This window comes from Gymnoscopelus braueri, assembly GCF_963280865.1.
Source record: "Gymnoscopelus braueri genome assembly, chromosome: 22".
Lineage (NCBI taxonomy): Eukaryota > Metazoa > Chordata > Actinopteri > Myctophiformes > Myctophidae > Gymnoscopelus > Gymnoscopelus braueri.
Window position 1 is genome coordinate 13,538,770 of NC_137624.1, and position 25,113 is coordinate 13,563,882.

The following is a 25,113-nucleotide window of genomic DNA, read 5'->3' on the forward strand; positions in this document are numbered from 1 at the left end:
GAAAAAACGTGCCACATTATGCATTGACTTAAGAATCTTAAATCTCTCATGAATCAACTGACATTCTGATGAAGCCAACAGAGTGATCAAATACAGTATCTGCTGTAGCTACTGTATTATCTATAAGGTACGGTCTTATATATCTTATATATATATTTTTTTAAATGTAAGTGTCATGCTTCCAAGGAAGCCCAGCCCATATGGACTTACAAGACACTTTTGCATTTCATTTGACATAAACAATGAATCGACATAATAATTCACAAACAATGAACAAACAAATAAAACACTCAAGCTTCATCCTGCACAAGGCAGATTACATAAATACAACTTAAAATACAACATTGGGCCTGTTACCTCACATCTTAACACATTGATTGCCAAGATCGCATTGATGCGTTCTTTCAAATCCATCGCTTGCATGCCAGCAATTCAAAAGAACGCATTGATGCGTTCTTTTGAATTTTCATTGTTTAATCTGTGATCGCACGGCTCTGTTTATTTCTCATCAGCACTTTCGTTTTCCACTTACGTCACACTCACCCGGAGCCGGATGTATAACGCAGATTTCATTTCCGGGTCACATTGTTTTTCTCCGGTCATTTTCGGCCAGAATAGGGAAAAACACGGTTTTTCACACGGTATAAAAAACGAACGGACAGCTCAACTTCTATTTTCTTTGGTCCGGGTGACTAACAGTCATCGTCGTCGTGTATCACATCGTTTTCAGGCCGATCAGCGGATCAGGGATTGTCGAAAACATAACATCCGGTGAATGACCGGATGTGACGTGGGCCTGTTTGGGAGGGGGCGAGCGAGGTGATCAATGTGTGGATTTGCTGCTCTCTACTGGTGGAACTGTCGTATGTGCTTAACACCACAATCAGAGAATTTTTTTGAATGAAAAATTACAAATGAAAAAAATTAAAAAACACGCAAATTGCTGGCACAGGGGTGAGTACATTATGAATAAACTCTGGCAGTCAATGTGTTAACAGAAGACCGGACATGAACCTATTTGAAAAGATGAGATTGTCTTTCTTTCTCTTCCCGCTCTTCTCCCCCCCCTTTCTCTTTTCATGAATATAACCAAAACGATGGGACTTGCACAATAACTCATTTCACCCACTGTTTTACACCTGTAAACCTGTTAAAGTTTGATTCTAAAGTTGATTCTGCGTCCATATTCGTTGTGAGCTATTTTCACCAAGACATTTGGGCGTAGAGGGGAAAAAAGGAGGGCGCCTTCACCGCCTTGTAAAAAAACTAAAGTGCATTTGGAACAAATGAAATGACCCGTCCCCATTTAAGCAAGACTGACTACAAGAACAGTTTGAAGATGTAAATTCTTATGTGTGTGTCTAGCCTGGTGTGCTTGGCTCGGAGGATCACACAGTGAAATCGTGAGTGTTCATCTAACCCTGGTCCGTGAGAGTGTAAAAAGTGGGGCCTCGCGGGTCCATTTTTTTACACTCCAGGATAACGCCGTGCATGTTGGAAACGTCAGCGTCTTTTCACACTTGTCAGTCATGGTTGTTGTGACGCTGTTGATATCAAAATGAGAGCTGGAGCCATAGCAACAGGCCCCCTGTTGACGCCATCCAATAGGAAAGGTGCACTTACTCACTTGGTTTCTCAGCGTCTGGCCCGGGGACCACCCAACCGGTCCAAATGGACCCTTTAAACGGGTCTGTAAGTCAGAGAGCGTATACAAATGAACCTAACGGACCCATGCGCTCTCAGAGTTACATGAGCGCTGAGGATTTTAACGGTGTAGATTCGGGTTCTTTTGAATGTCAAGTACCCCCAGTTTCATATGCATTATAGGCCACGGACCCCCATTTGATACATTTTTTGTATTTTTAATCTCTCTGGGAGTGTTTATTTTACTCTGAAACTGTACACATTATATCAAATCCATTTGGTTCCATCCGTACAGAGTTATAGACCCAAAAGGGTCCATTTGGACCCCCTGGTGGTACCCGGGAACCCAACAAAACATTGCACTTACTAAGACCGTCACTGTGAGACGTGACGTCACATGACATTGACAGTCCCTTTGACCAGTGATTCTCAAACGTTTTCCTTGACAGCAAAATGGGGGGGGGGGGGGGGTACATTCTCACAGAACGCAAATAATTGCAGTAACATACTGTAATTTTTATTCAACAGAGAATTTTTCATTTTGGGATCATTTATTTGTCATGCCCCTGGTGTGTAAAGGCCTTCAGTCTGAGAGCATCAGAATGTGATGCTGTGTTGCAAGCTTGCAGATCTGCTATTTCTGCTATTTGTCCTGTGAGTGTTAGATAGCCCTACAGTATATTCTGCTGGTACTTGTTGCTATAGAGTGTTTGTTCAGTAACAGGAGTCCCCCTGTCTTTCCAGCTCTTTAAACAGAAAATGCATTTTCAGGTCGGGACGCCAATTTGATCCAGTCAGGAGAGAGAACTCAAAAACTAAAATAAAATGTTGATTTAGCGTCACAATCATTTTAACCACTTTATCCATTTATACTTTGGCTATTCAAAAATACCAGATATACAAGCTCACAGCACGGCACGAAGTTACACGCTGTGAGCTTGCCATTTTTGAAAAATATTTAAAGTATTTGAAAGATTTTGAATACTTTAGATTTCTTTAACACAATTCTTCTCCTCTAGGCGTCCCTGGCACAAAAACCTTCTTAGATGGGGGTCCGCGGAAATTTGGGGGTCGTTCACAGAAAAACCTTTGAGAACTACTTGGTTTAGAGAAAATGTCCTTGCCCCCTCTGTGTCTTTTACAGATGGAACCCTGCTGGACATTTGGCTGACTGTATCAGACAGGGCCTTAGACACCAGGCCTTTGAATAGTCAGCCAGCCCAGACACACCGTGGTGTCACCGTCACTACACGACACGGTCCCCCCACTGAGACACATATCGCTGCTGTCAGGCAGAAACCTTGTTTCTCCATTTCAACTTTTTATGGTATTTTTTGGTAAATGAATGCCCTGCTTCATCATACAAGAGTGTCGCACATAAGTAGTGAAAATGGCAGATCTACAAGCTCACAATGCGTTTCATTGTGAGCTTGTAGATCTGCTATTTTCAAATGTTTTAAATGTTTTTAAACTAATAATAAGAATAATAAAGGAATGGATTTGGTTTCCATCCGACAGCGACGATATCAAAGGACTGGCTGCACTGCCAGCTACCTGCTGCTTCAACACATCTGTTGCTGCTGCACTGCTGCTACTACTGGGCCACACCATATCTGCTGCTATTAGGGTGCAACCATAGGCCATTTTAGCCTCAGTAAACAGGGGGGGGGGGCAAGATTTTGTAGTGAGGAAAAAACTAAACTAACAAAAAAGAACTCCACATGGAACCTCTTTATAATGGTATGGGTTGATACCAGGCATTTAGCCAGTGGTGGAAAAAGTACTCAAATGTTTTACTAACATTACATTTGAGTACTAAAAAGTATTTAGAAGTGCTCTGTTACAAGTCAAAGTCTGGAATTCAATTCATACGGTATGCCCAATTCATACGGTATTCAATTATTGATAATTGAATACAATAATGGATTAATAACTGATCCCTATCTTGTTGTGTCACTGCAGGTGAAACGTTTCAAAACATTTCAGTAATAGTTTTATGTTTATGTTTATTAAAGGATCCCTGTTAGACACACATGAATGAGCCTCTAGTCCTGAGAGTGAAAATAGCTGGGGGGGAGGGGGGGGGGGTGACCCACTGTTTGGGGGAAAACGGCGTTCTAACGGAACACTCACGCTCCTCCGAAGAGCTGCATGCCGAGCAGGGCAAACACCACGATGAAGAGGAAGAGGAGGAAGAGCAAGCTGATGATGGACTTCATGGAGTTGAGCAGAGAGACCACCAGGTTCCTCAAGGAGTTCCAATATCTGAGGAACACAAGCACATGGGGGTGTCATGTGGTGGAAGAAGTACTCCCATTTTTGTGTGCATCTGTGTCATTTTAAGATTTCTTTGGCTATTCAAAAAATAGCAGATCTACAAGCTCATAGGTCGGCACTCAGTCCCGCGCTATGAGCTTGTAGATCTACTATTTTTGGACAAATCGTGTTTTTTTTTTCAAATCTTTGAATATATATTTATATATATATATATATATATATATATCTCAAATCTTTGCTTCTGGGGATTCTACAAATGTCTTCTAAATCCTAATACTTTTCTGAAACACTTATGTTGCTATAATATCAGTGGTGCTCAATCTTTTTCATGTCAAGGACCTCCCAAAATTATATGTATTTGGCCGCAGACCCCCATCTCAAAATAATTTGTTCCAGGGACCCCCCAGAAGCAAATATGAGCGTTTGATTGAAATATATCTACAATCTCCGCGCCATGAGCTTACCGTATTTTCCGCACTATAAGGCGCATCTGAGTATAAGGCGCACCTTCAATAAATGTAATATTTTCATATATAGGGCGCACCGCATTATAAGGCGCATCCGCACTATAAGGCGCACTGACGGTGCGGCTTATAGTGCGAAACCAAGGGAACCAATATTGATACATATATAAGGCACATCGGATTATAAGGCGCATCGGAAAATACGGTATATATCTGCTATTTTTGAATAGCCAAAGCATAAAATAATGGTCAAAGTGGTTACACAGATGCGTTCCCGGTTTGAATGGGTTAAAAGTACTAATACCACAATGTAAGAATGACTTTAAAAAGTAAAAGTCATTGCATTCAAAATCTTACTTTAACCCATTAAAACCAGGAAAGCATCCGTGTCATTTTTGATTTTAGCGTTGCTATTAAAAAATAGCAATGTACAAGCCCTGTGCCGCGCTGCGAGCTTACAGTACATCTACTGTTTTTGAACATTTTTGAAAAATCGTGAAAAAAAGAAAATTGAATGATCTAGAATTTTTAACACAAATCTTCTCTTCTGGGGGTCCCTGGCACAGAACATTTTCAGATGGGGGTCCGTGGCCAAATACTGTACATATCATTGTGGGGGTTTGAGAACCACTGATTTAGAAGACATTTATAGAATCGGCCTCAGGTCTAAATGTGTTAGAATGTAAGTATTGGCATTGGCAATAAAATACATACAGTGCAGTAGCTACACATACACTACAGTACCAAATGTTAAAGTACTCATTATGCAGAACTCATATTATTGAATTGTAATTCGTAGACAGAGAAGGGGGGGGGGGGATAAAAGATAATAATAAATCTGGAGGTATCATAGAATGCACAATATAATCCTCAGTGTTCATTTGTACATTTGTACCCTCTCAGAGTTACGTACATGAACCCTCAGGATTTTACAGTCTAGTAAAACAAATCAATGTGTCAAGGCCTGCAGCTGCCAGCTGTACTGAATCAGAGGATTAGCGGCTCGTGGAGTGAATTAACCCATTAAGACCTGAGGCGATTCTTTAAAAAAAAATCTAAATCCTAACAGTTTTTGAAAAAAAAAAGAAAAAAGAAATGTTTTCAAGATTTTTCAAAAATTGCAGATCTACAAGCTCATAGCGCGGCACTCGGTGCCGCGCTATGAGCTTGTAGATCTGCTATTTTTGAATAGCCAAAGACATCTAAAGTGACACAGATGCGTTCCAGGTATCAATGGGATAAAAGGATGCCTATCAAACTTTAATAGGATTGTCAAGTCAGCGTGACAACGGTTATTGTTATCGCTTATATGGGAACGTCAAAACCCATGTATGCTCAAAGAGTCAAAGAGTTCAAATAATTAGCAGGAGCAGTCGTATTAATTTCCGGTTTTGAAATTCCAGTTAGCTTTGAGGTTTGCCGCGTCCCTGGGCCCTGAAGTGTTACGTGTCCTCTGATTAAAGACCATGTAAGTCTTGATTTTGCATGCGTGCGTGCACAACTCGTCACTGACACCGTCAGGCAGAAACCTTGTATCTCCGTATTTCACCTTTTGACATTTTTCTATAAATGAATGCATTATTTTATACTTCGTCGTATGACAGTGTCACGCAAATACGGTGAATACAGCTGAGCTACAAGCTCACACAATGTGTTGCGAGCTTGTAGATCCCCTATTTTGGCAGAATTTTGTATATATTTTAAAATATTCACCCAAAGTAGGCTGAAAGAGTTTAAGTGTGTCTGTGGGTTTTATAAATATTCAACCAATGAAAAGTATCAACAAGAGCGTGTGACTAAATAATAACTACATTGGATCCATTGGAACACAGGCTCTTTTTTTTTCCCATTTCATGAAGAGTAACAGTTTTGGACATACACGGTTTCTGCCTGACAATGTACTCTATTTCATTCTGCATCTCAGCCTCCCTCTGTCTTCCCCGTTTGTTCCTCTATTTCTCCTTCTCTATTCCTCCCATTCTCTCTCCAACCCCCCCCCCCCCCCGTCTACTGTCTCTTTCCCTCCATTCTTGTTCATGTGTCTATGGAGGTACAGTACATACTGTCAGTGGTGGAAAAAGTACTCAAATATTTTACTCAAGTTAAAAGTACCAATACTGCAATGTAGAAATACTCTGTTACAAGTAACATTTTGGAATTCAAAATTTACTTGAGTAAAAGTACAAAAGTATTGGTATCAAAATGTACTTAAAGTATCAAAAGTAAAAGTACTCGTTAAGCAGAATGTCCTGTTTCAAAAGTTTTCAAATGTATAAAATGTACAAAAATATTATGTACGAAAATAGCAGATCTACAAGCTTACAATGCGTCGCATCGCGACGCATTGTGAGCTTGAGCTTGTAGATCGGCTATTTTCAAGTGGCCGAAATGTTTATACAATGTATGTTAAAATCTGAAAGAAAATTCTCTGTATGTTTGTCAAAAAAAAAGAAAAAAAAAGTACAAATCATAAAAATAAAAAAAAATCTAAAAAGTAACTAGTAACTAAAGTTTTCAAATAATTGTAGTGGAGTAAAAGTACGATATTTGCCTCTGAAATGTAATGGAGTAGAAGTAAAAGTATTGAAAATTTGAAATACTCAAGTAACGTGAAAATATGTCAAAATTGTACTTAAGTACAGTACTTGAGTAAATGTACTTAGTTACTTTACACCACTGCATACTGTACAGTAAAGTATGGCATGTGAAGATGCTTCGGTTCGTGGACAACTCACTTGGTGACTTTGAATATCCTCAGCAGTCTCAGAGCTCTCAGCACGCTGATGCCGAACGATGCTCCGGGTTTGATCATGTCCCAGATGACCTCAAAGATACTTCCCACAATCACCTGCAGAGGAAAGGCAGAGGGGAACAACAATTAACCTTCTGAGTTTTAACTACAAGCAAACAACGCTGTGAAACAATCAAATCAGCCACATGAATGAAACGCCCCCCGGCCCCCCAAATAAAATGAATACAACACTATCCCTATCCCAATTCTGGGTAAGAATATTTGACCAAAATAGCCAATCTACAAGCTCACAATGCGTCGCAAATAGGGGTGGGACGATATGGGTATCTCACGATACGATATCTGTGGTGATATTAGGCCCTCGATAACAATAATATCACGATATTCGATATATTGTGATATCACGATATATTGCATGAAATTTCACCAACGATAAATCACGATACTCCTTGTATTCAATTCATAAACACATAAAATAGCACCAAACAGTTCAAAATCATCATTATACAAATACAGAGAAACAACGTATCAAAAAAAAAAAAAAAAAAAAATATATATATATATATATATATATATATATATATATATATATATATATCGCAGGAGAAAGTATCGCGATATATCGCGATAGCGATATATCGTCCCACCCCTAGTCACATAGTGGTCAAATAAGTATATAGGGTTTAAGTGGTTAAACATAACTAAATCTAAGTCACACTGTTTTCTTTTTCTTTTAATGTACAATTTATTTGTATCAAGGACCATGTAACAAATTAATTAATCTCAAGCAAAGAGAAAAAAATGCATTGTACCATCTGTAGTCGCTGGGCAGGTGAACAGAATCAATTAAACAGTATTTCCGTGTGTTTATTGAGTGTTAATTGAACAGTATATCAATAAACGTATTTCCACTACAAATGTACCCATAATCTATCATACCTACCTAACTTAACATCCACTCACGCACGCACGCACACACACGCTCGCACACACACAAAGCTGTAAAAAACTAAAAATATAAAACTGAATACAGACATCTAAACACCACATAGCGTACACATTAAGAGTTATGTAAACATGGTCTTATGGTTACTTACCCCAAAGTCAAAGCAGTTAAAGGAAGAATGGAAGTAGTTCCTGACTCCTAGGCCGTACATCTTCAAGGACATCTCTGTCAAAAACAACCCAAGGAACACAAACTCTGCCGTATCTAAGGGGCAGAGTAACAGGTTGATCTGTGTACGTCGTCGCTGTCCAATGTAGTTATTATTTAGTCACAAGATCAATATTTTACAAAAACACACAGACAGACTTCTACTTTTTTTTTACTTAATTGTTGTTTTCCAATAATAGGTGATCTACAAGCTCACAATGCGTCACATCGAGGCACGTTGTGAGCATGTAGACCAGCGATTTTTGCTACTTCTCTGTGACACTATAGTATGACGAAGAAGAGCATTAATTTACTGTCAATTACACACCCCATCAACTCCTTGAAATCATGGAGATTTTTTTGTTTTTGTCGAATTCCTGAACCAATAATTGGATGACCGGTGGAGTGTCCAGTAGGAGACTCAAAGAGTCTCCTACTGACCGATGAGCTGGTTCATGGGGTGTGTAATTGATAGAAAATAAATACTTTTTTGGGTGAACTACTCCTTTAACTGTGTGTATGTACTATATGGCGGTGTGCATAGAGCACCGAAGTCTGACGTCACTGCCACTAGAGGGCGCTGTTTCACGGGTTCGTGGCTTTATTTTTTGTGTTGAAATCCCCATTTGGGAATCTTAGATCACGTCATATAAGAACTGTGTTCCAAACATAAACACACCACCCTGGCGTTTCTGTCAGGGGGGCGGCTCTGCATCGTTTATGATATTCATTCATATTTGATACAGCCTGTTTCTGGCGAAAATGGAATTAATTCTGCCTTAAAAGTCTTAAGAACTACTACTTCCGGGTCTGAAATCACTGTCCCCACAGCAGCCGCGTTCATGGGAAATGTAGTCTTTGGGTTGTTTGACTCGTTTCTAGTGTTTATATTGTGTTACTCTTTGGGTAAATGTGTACATTTACACCTTCAGTCGAGTAATGAGTAAAGTATGAGTAAAATCGCCAGGGTGGTGTGTTTATTTTGGGAACACAGTTCTTATATGAAGCGATCTAAGATTCCCCAATGAGGATATCAACACAAAAAGTAAAGCCACGAACCTGCGGAAAAGCGCCCTCTACTGGCGGTGACGTCAGGACTTCGGTGCTCTATTGCACATGTACTACATCGAGTGTCACTTACAGAGAGCCCTGGTGAGCCACTCGGGCTGGTCATAGTGCACGATGGCCACGCACAGGGTGTTGAGGCCCACCAGACACAGCACGATCCAGTAGAAGCTCTGGGCCTTGACCATGCGGCGGATGCAGAAGCGCATCCTCTTCTCCTTGCGGCGGAAGTAGGACGAGCCGTCCATCTTGCCGCTGCTCTTTACGCTGGCCCGACCGAACGGAGAGCCAGGGGGAGCTGGGGGGGAGTGGTGGAAAAAGTACTCAAATGTTTTACTTGAGTAAAAGTATCAACACTGCAATGTAGTAAAAGTACAAAAGTATTGGTATCAAAATGCACTTAAAGTACCAAAAGTAAAAGTACTAAACATTTTTGAAAATAGCAGATCTACAAGCTCACAACGCGTCGCGATGCGGCGCGTTGTGAGCTTGTAGATCTGCTATTTTCAAATAGCCCAGGTATAAAATAGGACTAAAGTGGTTAATGTGTGTTTTATAATGTAATCATTTATATCTGCAAAGTAACAAGTAACTAAAGTTTTCAAATAATTGTAGTGGAGTAAAAGTACAATATTTGCCTCTGAGATGTAGTGGAGTAAAGTTAAAGTATAGACAATTGGAAATACTCCAGTAAAGTAAAAGTACTTGAGTAAATGTACTTAGTTACTTTACACCACTGGCTGGGGGGGGAGAAGAAATGAGAGGCAGAGGAGAGGGGGAAAGAGGAGGGAGGGGAGGATAAGATAGTGGAGAGGGTTTTTGGAGAGGAGAAAAGAGAGAGAGAGAGCGTAGAAAGGGTAAGGAGGAGGAGAGAGGGATGGATAGAGGAGAGATGAGGAGGAGAGAGAGAAATGGGAAAGAAGAGCATGGGAGAGGAAGAGGAGAGGTGAGGATGGAGGCGAGAGGGGAGTATAGAAGGAGCGTAATGGATGAGTTTTCACGACAGCTTTACAGGTTCCGTAAAGGCCTGGGAAAGGTATTGACTTCTCCAATGTGATGGATGTGTTTTAATTAATGGAATGAAAAATGCAATCCTGAGATGTTGAAAATATTTCGTATTTTCACTGTAGCGTTCAATGGCTGTGTTGCCAGATTCTGTGAGAGAAACAAGCAACCAGGTCTAGGAAAACCAGCCCAAAATAAGCGATTATGGGCCACATGAGCACTTTAACATAAAACACCAGCTATTTGAAAATAGCAGATCTACAAGCTCACAACGCGCCGCAATGCGACGCGTTGTGAGCTTGTAGATCGGCTATTTTCAAATAAAATCTTGCGGGGAAATTATAATAAGCAGATCTGGCAACCCTGGGCGTGAGGGAACATCATCATCTCCTGTTTGAAGCTGTATCGCTTCCATTTCAGCCTGTGCTCTTGAGACGACACATTTATGTCTTTACAGTATAAAGACATCAATGTTCACCAGGCGCAGCATCTCATCTCATAAGCAAAGGACCCACGCTTGTATTGTAGTTCCAACACCGATGGTTAATATATTTCATTTTTCATTCGTTTTAATTTTAATTCATTTTGACTTTATGTTTTCAATTTCAGTTTATTTTTTCAAACAGTTTTTATAGTGGGTATGCTAGTTTAATTATCTCCGCTAGGCTGAAAGCGTGCCCCAGACTACAGTATGTTTTCGTCTACATGCTCCAAACAAAGTTGAACTTTTCTGGTTTCTACAGGTCAGTAAGAACAAAATGACGTGATTGTAGAGCAAACAAACACACAGACAAACAGCACCCTGCTGATTACAGGAACAAACTCTTAATTTAACTTGGTGGTTGCTTGCTAGCGATGGTCCTTGCAAAATAAAGCGCAGCATTGCTAGCTTCTGCCATGGCCAGCCAGCAGTGACACTAGCTCCTAACTACGAGATGAAAGAGTACGATTATTATGTGCACAGCTTGTCCTTGACACATATTTGCATGGAAAACAGCCATAGGAGTAAGTAATATTGATATTCAATTATTTCTATGAAAATCAATTATCTCGCTTATGCTCATTGCCAAACCAACAGACGAGCAATTGCGCATTTTCTACACGTGTTGAGAGTGAGACATGAATATTAATTGTAATAAATGCTGCACGTGACTCTTTTGCTACACATCAATTTTGCCATGTAATGAGAGAAGATAATTACACTTATTTCCCCTCTGGGTGATGTGGTGCAACGACCACATTGAAACAGCTACCGTTCCGAGTCTGGGTAAAGTAGGCTCCACGACAAAGGTACTGTAATTATGCACACATTAAGCCTACGTTTTGTGTTTGACAATGGACACGCAACGGCATTGTGATGAGAAGACATACTAATCTGGAGATGAGAGTGGATATGACGGTAAGCAGAAGGACACACGTCTTCTACCACATTGGTATTGTCACAATCATTTGAGCCACTTTAACCATAATATAGTTTATAAGTATATAATTATTTTATAGTTTGGCTATAATACAAGTTTTGGCTAAACAAAAATAGCAGATATACAAGCTCATAGCGCGGCAACGCTATGAGCTTGTATCTGCTATTTTTGAAAAATCGTAAAAATGTGTGCAAATCTTTGAATCATTTGTAACTCAAATCTTTGCTTCTGGGGGTCCCTGGAACAAAATATTTTGAGATGGGGGTCTGCGGCCAAATACATATCATTTTGGGGGTCCTTGACATGATAAAGTTTGAAAACCACTGCTCTACCACACAGTAAAATGTGTTTTGTTTTTGTTTGCTTTTGTATGTCATTTGGTTCAAGCACACAAAAAGTACTCAAATGTTTTACTTAAGTAAAAAGTATCAATACTGCAATGTAGAAGTACTCTGTTAGGGCGCGCTCCCACCAAGAGTTGGCTGGCCGCTGTTTGCAGAATCTGCCAATGCATTGTCAATGCAAATGCGTTGATTCACGCAAGAGCAGATTTTTCCGCCTCTCGCGCAGACCTTGCGTTTATCTGCTCTCCGCGACTAAGCATAAAACTGCTGGAGGCAGGCGCTGATTTTCTCCCTCTGTCCAATCGGGTGAGTCGAAGGCGGACCGTCTCAAGACTCAGGAAGCAACATGGTGCTCAAGGCAGCAGGCAGTGGGCAGTGCGGGCTGCGGGGAGGGTCCTGAAAGTGAGTGACAGGCGCGACACTCCCGTTTTTTAGAATCCGCTGGCTGCAAAAAACTGTGGCCGCGCACAACCTGCGTTTAACAGCGGCCAGCCAACTCTTGGTGGGAGCGCGCCCTTACAAGTAAAAGTGCGGAATTCCAAATTTACTTGAGTAAAAGTACAAAAGTATTGGTATCAAAATGTACTTAAATTGGCAAAAGTAAAAGTACGAAATGTTTGAAAATAGCAGATCTACAAGCTCACAACGCGTTGCATCGCAGTGAAGTGACAATTTAAGGGAAAAAAAGTATTTTAAAGAAAGAAAGAAAAGAAGAAAGACTGCATCAAAAGCAATCAACAAACGAGGACACAGAGGATTTTACAGTGCAGGATGAAATAGCTTTTTTTTAAACTTTCATTGGAAAGGTCAGCCGGGTGAATCGGCACTAACTGAAGGCTAAAGGTGCATTGGCGGCAATGTTCAGGGGGGATAAAAAAAGCAGGAGTATACAAGATGAGAGGCTTACCGCCGTGAGACAGGTCCACGTATGGATCATCTCCTTCCTCTGCCCCGATCAGGTCGCCTTTACCCTTCTTAATGGCCTTGCCTCGGTGACCTGTACAGAGTAGAAATAAGCAGTGACAAAGCACTCAAATGTTTTACTTAAGTAAAAGAATAAACACTGCAATGTATAAGTACTCTGTTACAAGTAAAAGTCCGGTACTTATAGTACAAAAAGTAAAAGTACTAAAGTGTTTGAAAATAGCAGATCTACAAGCTTGTAGATCGTCTATTTTCAAAAAGCCTAGGTATAAAATAGGGCTAAAGTGGTTAATGTATGTTTTATAATATAATAATGTATATCTGAAAAGTAAATAGTGACTAAAGTTTTCAAATAATTGTAGTGGAGTAAAAGTACAATATTTGCCTCTGAGATGTAAAAGTATAGACAATTGGAAATACACCAGTGAAGTAAAAGTACCTCAGAATTGTACTTAAGTAGGTACAGTACTTGAGTAAAGGTACTTAGTTACTTTACACCACTGTACAAGAGAACTATATGGACAAAACAGCCCGTGCGTGTGCGTGTGTCCGTGTGCGCGTGTGCGTGTGTGTGTGTTTGTGGTCGGTTCAGGGTGGGGGAAGGGCTAATTGGAATCTCTGAATAGCGGGCATCAATCACGTTTTTTCCCATTCGCAGATTTTCCGCCTTCCTGCTTGAAGTCGGCCTCGGAATGAGAAACTGCCATCTCCACATGAATGGGACGCTCACGTGACCCCCTCTGTGTCACAAAAAAGATTTGTCACTTTGCTGACATGCACAGCTTTGCCCCTTCACTCACAGTTAAGTGTACTTAGTTGCGCGCCAGTGTCGCGCGGGCAAAAAACGGCAGATCTACAAGCTCGCCGTGCGCGGCGATCCGACGCGTTGTCAGCTTATATATCTGCTATTTTCGCGTGCGACACTGCCAAGTATAAATCAGGCTTACGTAAGCCCAGGGCAGAGTGAGGGAGGAATTAATGTGTGTTTTTTTTCCACAATAGGAACCCTAGGAGGAATCATTCACAGACTGAATGGTGTTGGTGCAATGTGTTCATTGCAATATTTCAAGTTTATTGCTTAGAAAATGCTGCCCTTTATCATTTCTTGGCTTCTAAATTATTGTCTGGACCTCCTCCTTGAATATATCAATAGAATATTTTTTTTTTGCAAAATAAATGTTCTGTCATCTGTGGACTAGATCGACCATTGGTTCTCAAAGTGGGGTCCGGGGACCCCCAGGGGTCCTTGGGGGGGGGGTCCCCAGAGATCATACTTTGGCTATTCAAAAATAGCAGATATACAAGCTCATAGCTATGAGCTTGTATATCTGCTATTTTTTTTTAATCGTCAAGATTTGTGCAAACCTTTGAATAATATATATATATATATATATATATATTTTTTTTTAAGAGAACATTTGTAACTCAAATCTTTGCTTCTGGGGGGTCCCTGGAACAAAATATTTTGAGATGGGGGTCCGCGGCCAAATACATATCATTTTGGGTGGTCCTTGATATGAAAAAGTTTAAGAACCACTGGACTAGACCATATTTTGGAAACGGTAAATACCAATTTTGAAATCAAACATTTCAAAGTCTTCTGCATTATTGTCGTTTGGCTCGGATTGACATTTTGTTCAATGCTCCCACCTGCCATTCAGGATGAAGGCCAAATTAATATGTTGTGCTCCAGTAATAACAGAGTGGCATTTCTGTGGCAGGAAGATGGGGCATTTTAATCCTCTGCACAAATTCATGAAATAAGGCTGTTATGTGCTGTATTTATTTATTTTATTTTTCTAACCACTTTAACCCAGCCGTCACTACGTTGGGCACATCATTTTTTATTTATTTATTTTTTAAATGCAGTGGTTCTCAACCAGTGGTCCGGGGACCACCAGTGGTCCTTGGGGGGGGTACCAGGGGGTCCCCAGCAAAATGTGTTAACATAGCGTCACAATAATTTTAACCACATAGCTTTGGCTATTCAAAAATAGCAGATATACGTGCTATGAGCTTCTACTGTAGATCTGCTATTTTTGAAAAATCTTGAAAATGCGTGCATATCTTTGAATATATATATATTCTAAAAGCTAATTTTTAACTCAAATCTTTGCTTCATGGGGGTTCCTGGCACAAAAATATTTCAGATGGGGGTCCGCGGCCAAATGCATATCAATTTAGGGGTCCTTGGCATAAAAAAAGGTTGAAACCCACTGTTTTAATGTTAAAAAAAAATAAAAGTGATACTAGCCGATTCGTAGATTTTTGCTATTCACTGTACGATGAAGTATTGTAGGGCTTACTGTAAGTGGGTAAAGATTATCGTGTGTGTGTGTGTGTGTGTGTGTGTGTGTGTGTGTGTGTGTGTGTGTGTGTGTGTGTGTGTGTGTGTGTGTGTGTGTGCGCAGGAGGGCATTTTAAGCGTTATTTAGATAAGAGAGTGCATAGAGAGACAGGAAACCAATGGCAGAGAGAGGAGAGACACACGGCAGGAGTGGGATTGCAACTCGCGACCAACGCAGCATGTGGTCAATGCGCCAACTGCCTGAGCCACCTGCAGGCATGACATCTTATCTGGAATATATCCTGCCAGCCTGCGGCCACTAGTGTGTATGGCATGTGTGACACGTCTGTGTGTGTGTGTGTGTGTGTGTGTGTGTGTGTGTGTGTGTGTGTGTGTGTGTGTGTGTGTGTGTGTGTGTGTGTGTGTGTGTGTGTGTGTGTGTGTGTGTGTGTGTGTGCGCGTGTGTGTGTGGCGCACATTCCCTATAACTAATCCAATCAAGCCTTTGCTCTAAATCCTACTAATTATGCCTGGCTTCCACACCAGGCTTAATTGGCTGAGATTATGGACCTGCTACGAGGGTGAGAGATAGGAGTGGCTACAGATGTCTCTATAGCGGAGACACGACCTCCAGCTGTGAGTGTGCGTGTGTGTGTGTGTGTGTGTGTGTGCGTGGGGTGTGTGTGTGTGTGTGTGTGTGTGTGTGTGTGTGTGTGTGTGTGTGTGTGTGTGTGTGTGTGTGTGTGTGTGTGTGTGTGTGTGTGTGTGTGTGCGTGCGTGGGGGTGTGTGTGTGTGTGTGTGTGTGTGTGTGTGTGTGTGTGAGAGAGAGATAAACAGCAGGAAGCGAGAAAGTGAAACAGAGAGAGAGAGAGACAGAGAAACCTAGTAGGAAGCAAGACAGACAGAAAAATCTAATAGGAAGAAAGACAGAGAGAGAGAGTGAGAGAGAGAGAGAGAGAGAGAGAGAGAGAGAGAGAGAGAGAGAGAGAGAGAGAAGAGAGAGAGAGAGAGAGAGAGAGATAGCAGGAAGCTGCTGGGTGTTCCATGCTGAATGCAGGTTGTTGTCTCTGTGCTGTCAGAGCTCCTGGGCTCTGAAACAACCTGCCTGAGGAGCTCAAATTGGATAGATCAATATCTCACTTTTATCTATAAGGCCTTCAGATTAACATTTTGAATTCCATTTTTCCCCTTTCTTTATTAATGCTGTGATTCTACTATTATACTGCCCAAGAATGAAAGCTAGTGGCATGGTGCAAGGACCCCGTTTCCAGTGGTGGAAAAAGTACTCATTTTTTTTACTTAAGTAAAAGTATCAATACTGCAATATAGAAATACTAGTTACAAGTAAAAGTCAGAAATATTGGTATCAAAATGTACTTAAAGGGATACTTCACTTTAGGGCCGGGGACACATTTAAAAAAAATATTAAAAATAAATGAAAAAAGTTATGGAAAATTCATGGCCCCCTCACGCATTAGTAGGACACTCTAATGCGTGAGGGGGCCATGAATTTTCCATAACTTTTTTCATTTATTTTTAATATTTTTTTTAAATGTTTCCCCGGCCCGAAAGTGAAGTATCCCTTTAAAGTACCAAAAGTAGAAAGTATTCATTATGCAGAATGTCCGGTTTCAAGTTACACAAATGTGTAAAAATCGTTTGAAAATAGCAGATCTACAAGCTCACAATGCGTCGCATTGTGAGCTTGTAGATCGGCTATTTTCTAATGCCCGAAATCTATATATGGCTTTAGTGGGTAATGTATGTTTTGTGATAATAATCTAAATCTACAAAGCAACTAGTAACTAAAGTGTTCAAATAAATGTAGTGGAGGAAAAGTACAATATTTGGGTAGAAGTAAAAGTATTGGAAATTGGAAATACTCAAGTAAAGTACAAATACCTCAAAATTTTACTTAAGGTAGGATAAGTGATTTGCAATTATTCAAATAATTGCAAAATGGGTCTATGTTCTGATAGTGCTCGTTACTATAGAGTGTCCTGTCCATATAAGGAGTCTCCCATTTCTCTCCAGCTCTTTATTAAACAGAAAATGCATTTTCAGTGCTCTCTCCTGATTGGCTTAAAATGTGTCACCTACCTGAAAATGTACTATATTCTGTTTACTAAAGAGCTAGGCTGCCCCAACGCTCCTGATTTCGTGTATAGAGGGGCGGGTGTATAGAGCCGGCGAGAGATTGCGCCTGATCCCATTGGTTCACCGATCTGTCCGTCAACCCCCGCCCCGTTAACACAACATTACGAGCGACGCCCACTGCACTCTGGTTGGTTGGGAAATGAAACACTGTCCCCGACTAAGGATTTGTTTAGTCGACTCTAATTGGCAACTAATTGCCAATAGTCGACTGGCAGTCGACTAATACTTTTTTTTTTTTTTTTTTTTTTTTTTGGGGCCAAAATACATTTTATTTCAAAGGGCCAAGTCTACACAGTTTATTTTGTCTCCAGCAGAGTTTCTAGTGTCTCTATCTCTCTCTGGAAGAGGTTGCACATGAACTCTGCAGCCGCACTGAGGCGCTCCAACACAAACAATACCAATACAAAGACGAGGAATAAGAAGAATAAAGTGGAAGTTACGTGTGGTTGCAGGCGTAGACTTGGCCAAAAAACAATTTAAAACATTTTTCGCCCTTAAAAAAAAAAAAATAAAAAAAAAAGACTCGGACCCCCCGCGACTAACCAGTCGACTAGTCGACTTAGTCGAGGTCAGGCCTACCGAGTACACCGATGCGCTGGGCCATGCTTTTATTTTTTTTGCAAAACTTAACAATAAAAGCCTGGAGATCGAGGCTACTAAAGAGCTGGAGAGACCCCTGTGACAGAACAAACGCTCTGTAGCAATGATTACTATCAGAATATAGTACTTTAACCTTTTTAACAAAGAAAAAAAAAAAAAAAAAAAAACCACTTACCCCTACAGACTAGTACTTAGTTACTTTAGTAAATGTACTTAGTTACTTTACACCACTGCCCATTTCACAAGACGGACCAGGTCCTGTGGTGCTAGTGAGCAGTGGTTGAGCTTGAGTGGACATAGCTCACCCTGATGGTTCTGTTTCCTCTTGTACCACGCACTGTCCATAGGAGAGTTCTCCTCCGCGTTCTCGTCCTCCTCCTCCAGTAACACCTCCTCTGAAAGGAGAGGAAGATAGCGTGATCATTCTTTACTTTTCTTTCTTTCTTTCTGTCTAGGGTTGTGATCCTGAACCGGTCCCGGAGGAACCCGATCCAACATTGACTATACAATTACAATAATACCGGTGGTTCCCATTTGGAAGAATGTACCAATTCACAAGTTTTCAAATGTATGAAATGTATAGAAAATAGCATATGTACAAGCTCACAATCGCGACGCATTGTGAGCTTGTAGATCGGCTATTTTCAAATGGCCAAAATGTATACAGGGCTGAAGGGGTTAATGTATGTTTTGTAATAATAATCAAAATCTACAAAGTAACTAGTAACTATAAAGTTTTCAAATAATTGTAGCGGCGTAAAAGTACAATATTTGCCTCTTAGATGTAGTGGAATAGAAGTAAAAGTACTGAAAATTGGAAATACTCCAGTAAAGTAAAAAATACCTAAAAATTGTACTTAAGTACAGTACTTGAGTAAATGTACTTAGTTACTTTACACCACTGGTTAAAGGGAACTGTTCAAATCCTAAAGGATAACAACCCCATTTCTGTCAGTCAGTCTGTCTATAACTCTGCACAAGGCTGACCTGCTTTGCAGATCCACTCCAGGTAGCCAGTCAGCTCCCGTTCGATCTGCTGCTGTCTCCGAAGTTTCAGGAACTCCTGTCTCTTCTCCACAGCTGCTCGCTCTTTAGCAAACTCCCTGTGGAAATGCACACACACGCACGCAAGCACACACACACACAAGCACGCACGCACACACACATTTTATAAAGATTAAAATATATCCACCTGTTTTAAAGGTCAAATACAGTTGAGAACAGGAAACCCCCTGAAAATAGCAAGACCTTCAAGCTTTCGCACTGTGGAGAAACATGTGAGCTTGTGGAGCTGCAATTTTCAAGGGGACAGGACCTTGTAGAGCTTGTAGATCCACTATTTTCAGTGGACGCCACGATGCCTCAATCTATGTGTTGAGGTGTCCCCTGAGCAAGACAGTTGGAACCTCTAACTGCTCCTCGGGGTGCTGTATTAATACCACCCACTGATCCAAGTAGTTAGGAAGGGTAAATGCAGGGGACACATTTCAGTCATGTGCAAAAGCACGTTGACAAAAAAGAAAAGGCACCAAATCCACGAGTTGTTTAGGGCAATGGTTTTCAACCTTTTTCATATCAACGTCCATTATTTATTGGGCATTTGAGCCACGGATCACCGTTTGATGAGATTTAGACTCTCAGACCCAAAACTTTGAATGTTTTGTTATCGTTGGATGCGATTTTGTCCACAATTCCACTGTTTTGATGTGGTACCAATAGGACAGATAACAGGCCAACGTTGATCAAAATAACAATTATTTAATTAGGTAATGCAGATGTTTAACAATAATTTAACTCTTGAGAGTGTAAAATGAAACCAAATGGACCCTTCCTTCCGGTCCATTTGGTTTCATTTTACGCTCTCAAAGAGTTAAAGATATAAGAATCCATTTGGTTACCGACTCTCCATCATTTAGCTGTGGACCACCTGGAACCTCCTCAAGGACCACCGGTGGTCCCCGGACCGCTGGTTGAGAACCACTGGTTTTAGGAGAATCGCTGGAGAAACATGCATGCTGGAGACCATCTGAAGCAAACTCCCACATGTTCCCACAAACTCCCATGAGACACGCGAGAACGGAAACGGCATCAGAAGAGAGAAAGGATGAAATATCTCACAAAAGATGAAGCGCTCAGGACAAAGACTAAAACAGTGTGTGCTCTTTTTTCTAAGAGCATGGATGAGGATGAATCCCGCTCCCAAATGTGAGAGGCAACCGAATGGATTGTTAAACGAAGCTTCCTGCTGTCTCACTCTTGACTATAATGACGACCACATCTACAGTCGATGCTGCCTTTCATTCAGACTTCAGTGAGACGTGGCCTATGGTGAGAGAGAAGTCCTTGTACAGTTTGTGATCGTGCGTGGGGCCGCTCTCTTCACTGTGGGAGAGTTTGAGACTGACAGGAAAAAAAAGGGAAACCTTCATGATTAAAACAAAGCGGGAATTAGAGATGAGAGTGGCCAAGGTGAAAGAGGAAGGACTGTGGAAGTCGGGGTCGGGCGGGCTGATAAGACAATGGTGTGATGATTAGTCTCTTAAATAAATTCCGTGACCCCGTTAACCTTACTCAATCTCAAGTCGGGAGTTAATTTCAAAAGTCCATTTCAGTTTGGGTGAACCCGTGTTTCTGTAAGTTCCCTATTGGGTGTTTTTATGTGGAGAGGTATGGAATAGTCTAACCCCATCCCTCAAAAAAAACTGTTCGCTAGGCTCATTTAAAACAGCCCTAAAAACTCATCTTTCTGGAGGCCATAAGAGGAGGTAGTACCAGTTTCCCGGTAGACAGACGACACCCCTCCCCTTTTTTTGTATATATTTTTTTATTTTTCATGCTCTTTTTTTTGTTGTTGTATATAGTGGTATTTTTTCTCTGTATTTTTATGTTGATTTGAACTGTTTGGTTGCTACTATATATGTCTATGAAATTAATTCAAGGACCCCAACGGAAACAAGTCCGCAAGGACTTTCTTGGTCGGACCTTTTAGACAAAAGTATTATAAATGTAACTGTGTTGTTTTACATTCTTTTGCCTAATAAAAATTTCAATCAATCAATCAAAAAAAATCAATCAAGAGGAGAGGAGAGGAGAGGAGAGGAGAGGAGAGGAGAGGAGAGGAGAGGAGAGGAGAGGAGAGGAGAGGAGAGGTCACATTGACAATGTCATGAGCAGCATCCATCACTGAGCAGTGGGTGAGAGTTTAGGTTTTCCTAGAACACAAACACACTGACTGACTCCTCTGATGGGAAACAGTGGCTCACAGTGGCAATAATATCACACACACACCTAGCAGCAGTAGAAGCACAGGAGTTGGTAGTATACTCAACTCACAGCATTAGACTAACTGTGTGTGTGTGTGTGTGTGTGTGTGTGTGTGTGTGTGTGTGTGTGTGTGTGTGTGTGTGTGTGTGTGTGTGCGCGCGCGCACGTGCAGATGTTGGAGGACTCACCCAGACAGAACACCGAGAACCAGGTTGAGCATGAAGAAGGAGCCGATGATGATGAGAGGGAAGAAGTACAGCCAGTTCCAAGTGTTTCCTGCCACATCATTGGTCTGTGAAAAAAAACACACACACACACACACACACGAAGGCATTAATTGTTTTCTTCTGTAAGACTTTCTACAGTAGTTGCCCTAGTATAATCTAATTTAAAATCTCACAGAGCCTCTCTCTCTCACAGTCTATCACCATGTAAATGTTTTTTTCCCCCACCTTTCTCATTACGTTTGCTCTTATAAAGCATTTTGTTCATTGAACAGTTTGGCCACGGCTGCAGGCAGCCTCGCTGTCAAACACACGCTATCTCTCTCTCTCTCTCTCTCTCTCACAGTAACCCATGCTCCCTCATCCAGTAAAGACACTCAACCTTACTCTCGACCCAACCTCAACTGGCACACACACTCTTTCTCTCAGTACTGTACATACTAGAGCCTTTTCCAGCAAATCTCTTACACCAATAGTGTTTTTATGAAGCATCTTGTTGATAGAACTAACGTCTCCTACATAAGCGCCGTCATGAACGCCCTCCGTCAACGATAGTGCTGGTAAAGTGACGCTTTTCATTCACACTCACGTGATGGGATAGCAATGCAGGCTTTCTGACAAGGTACAGCAGGGTGACATGATATTAACGCTATGAAATACACAGGCATTTGAAATTGAAATTGGCACATGTTCACACAGGACGCCAAAACTAATATACCACAACCTTTCAGGCATTTCAAGCAAGTGGGAATGGGGTTTTAGTGCAATTATAGATGTGTTTCTTTGCATAATCCCTCTGAGGCGGACATACAATAGTAATACATGTATGCATTCCCTCTCAGGGGTCTTTAACACATTGAGTGCCAAAACCGGGAATTCCCGGTTTTGCAAATACACTCGTAGAGTGCCATAACCGGAGATCTCCATGAGGAGATTTTTTTAATTTATGTATTTATTTTTCCACGTGGGGGCGCTCTAACGCAACTTTGGAATGATTCACGGAGCTTGAGAGAAGGAGAGGACGGATGTGGATCCATGTCAAAAAAAACAAGCTTCATATCTCCATTTCTTTTTTAACGTGGTGGAAACGAGCCGTTTTTGACGGGCGATCACTCTGCAATGGCGGATCGCGTTAGAAATATTATTGTTATCTTGCACGCAGCCTTTGTTTACATCCGCGTCCTCGTCGTGGAGTCTACATCCGTAAACAGCGCGGCGTAAATGGTAAGAATGCCAGCACTAGATGTACCCTGTTTTAATAAACCTCTGGCACTGAACGTGTTAATATGCAAATATTTATGTGTAGAATAAATCAACATAATCTAAGTTTCCTCACAGGTTAGATTCAAAATGCTGTGCTTTATTGGGATAAGCAGAACTGAACACATTACTCCTAAAATCTGATCACTTCATTGGCTCATGAATTGATAGTTACTGTATCTGTACCAAGCCCCCAGTGGTTGCATTGAAGCGCATTGGACATGCTGGCCATTCATAGGTACTGCAGCTGGGACCACTGTACACGAACGAGCGAAAGCGGTTTTTTCGACCAATGGCGTTTTGTGCACCGAGGTGACGCAAAACGCGTCACAGAGGTGACGCAAAACGCGTCGCAGAAGCCCCAAATAGGCCTCGCCCATCACAATTTCCCGACCCGGAAGAAGGGGTGATTTCGGCCCATGCGCTGGGTGAGCAACTCAATGCAAGTGGATGGGAGGGGATATCCGGTCCCCTCTCTATTATTTTGAACTCTATGATCTGCACTGTTTACGAGACTCGTAACGGTCGGCTCCTGAATGCGTCTCTGAAGCTGTTCACTTCCCATAAACTAATCAGAGCTCTCAGATGGGACATTGCGCTCTGAACTGCAGGCTACCTACAGAATAAAATGTCAATCCGGTTGAAGGTGCACTTAGTCATTATGGACTTGCTATCTGGATTTCTTTTTTAAAGCAGCCTCGAGACCTTGCTATTCTCTCAGGCCTAATGTTATTTAGTCTGCCTCTCTCCTTCTCTCTCCCTGTCCCTCTGTGTGTGTGTGTGTGTGTGTGTGTGTGTGTGTGTGTGTGTGTGTGTGTGTGTGTGTGTGTGTGTGTGTGTGTGTGTGTGTGTGTGTGTGCGTGCGTGGGTGTGTGCATGCATGTGTGTGGCATTGCTGTATCCTGGATGTACAAGTGGTGTAAAGTAACAAATTACATTTACTCAAGTACTGTACTTGTTTTTACTTTAATTGAGTATTTCCAATTTTCAATACTTGTACTTCTACTCCACTACATCTCGGAGACAAATATTGTACTTTTTCCACTACTTTTCCACTCCGCTACGATTATTTTATTATTAACTTTAGTTACTTTTGATTATTATTACAAAACATACATTATCCACATCTAACCAGCCCTGTACTTCGGCTATTTGAAAATAGCAGATTACAAGCTCTCAACGCGTCGCGGTATATTACTAGAAATTCGGGCGGCGTCTAGAGTTCGACACCTACGTGCCACTGCCGATGTGACAGATATGGCCATATATGGAGATTAGTGTGTTTGTCCGTCCATGTCCCTTTCATGGCCATATATGGAGATCACTGTATTTGTCAGTACTTGTCCCTTTTATTCCCATGTATGGAGATCCCTGATGTCATGAGTATATAGTCAAAGTATTAACAGACTTTGGGTTATGTGTTGTACAGCAACAGTCCTTTTTGGCCCCAAGGAAGAAACATTTATCCATTACTAACCAACAATGTATATAACATTGTACTTTATAGTTGCATAATGGAGCTATTTGATATTAGTATGAGTAATAAGGTTGTGTCTGTCTGTGTCCAGTGACTGCAAGTACAGCCAGCGCTAAGCAGTATGATCACATTTTTAAGAAGGGGAGGGGCCGTTGGAACCGTGAGGAAAAGAAGCTGGCCTCGATAGGTAACCAATGTTGGTGTAACTGTCGGATAACAACACTCAGACAAACAAATGACCGCACGGGGCCGCGCATGCGCGAAACACGCCGATTGTAATATAGGCTAGCTGCCGTTAAGGCGTCAGTTAATGGGGATCTGTCAAAATAAACAGACAAACACACACACACACATTTTGGGTGTGTGTGTTGGAACCGTGAGGAAAAGAAGCTGGCCTCTATGGGTAACCAATGTTGGTGTAACTGTCGGATAACAACACTCAGACAAACAAAAGACCGCACGGGGCCGCGCATGCGCGAAACACGCCGATTGTAATATAGACTAGCTGCGGTTAAGGCGTCAGTTAATGGGGATCTGTCAAAAATAAACAGACAAACACACACACACACATTTTGGGTGTGCAAACCCAACATAAGCAAGTGAAAGGTTGACAACAGTGTACAAGCAGGAGACAGACCTGGGGACTAATGGGCCGTGTGAAGCACACAGAGTCAGAGCACTGCCACATGCTACATGTCATTGTGATGGGGAGTTCTGGCAGGCTCAGTCAGTGGGCTGGAGATCTGCGTTATGTGCAAGTGTGTGCGAATGTGGGTGCGAGTGTGTGTGCGTGT

At 41.5% G+C, this 25,113-nt stretch overlaps 1 protein-coding gene across 9 annotated transcripts in view; it reads right to left on the reverse strand.

Annotated features, from left to right (window-relative positions):
* The window catches only part of cacna1bb (calcium channel, voltage-dependent, N type, alpha 1B subunit, b), a 234,243-nt gene that overhangs the window by 98,613 nt on the left and 110,517 nt on the right, over positions 1 to 25,113 (reverse strand). For all 9 annotated transcript variants that reach the window (XM_080419994.1, XM_080419990.1, XM_080419993.1 and 6 more), the window contains 8 exons: positions 21,547 to 21,650; positions 19,082 to 19,197; positions 18,400 to 18,489; positions 13,033 to 13,122; positions 9,432 to 9,653; positions 8,235 to 8,347; positions 7,121 to 7,233; positions 3,778 to 3,909 (listed from right to left, as the gene is read on the reverse strand). In XM_080419994.1, coding sequence (XP_080276120.1) covers positions 3,778 to 3,909; positions 7,121 to 7,233; positions 8,235 to 8,347; positions 9,432 to 9,653; positions 13,033 to 13,122; positions 18,400 to 18,489; positions 19,082 to 19,197; positions 21,547 to 21,650 — 980 coding nt within the window. The remainder of the gene's footprint in view (positions 1 to 3,777; positions 3,910 to 7,120; positions 7,234 to 8,234; positions 8,348 to 9,431; positions 9,654 to 13,032; positions 13,123 to 18,399; positions 18,490 to 19,081; positions 19,198 to 21,546; positions 21,651 to 25,113) is intronic.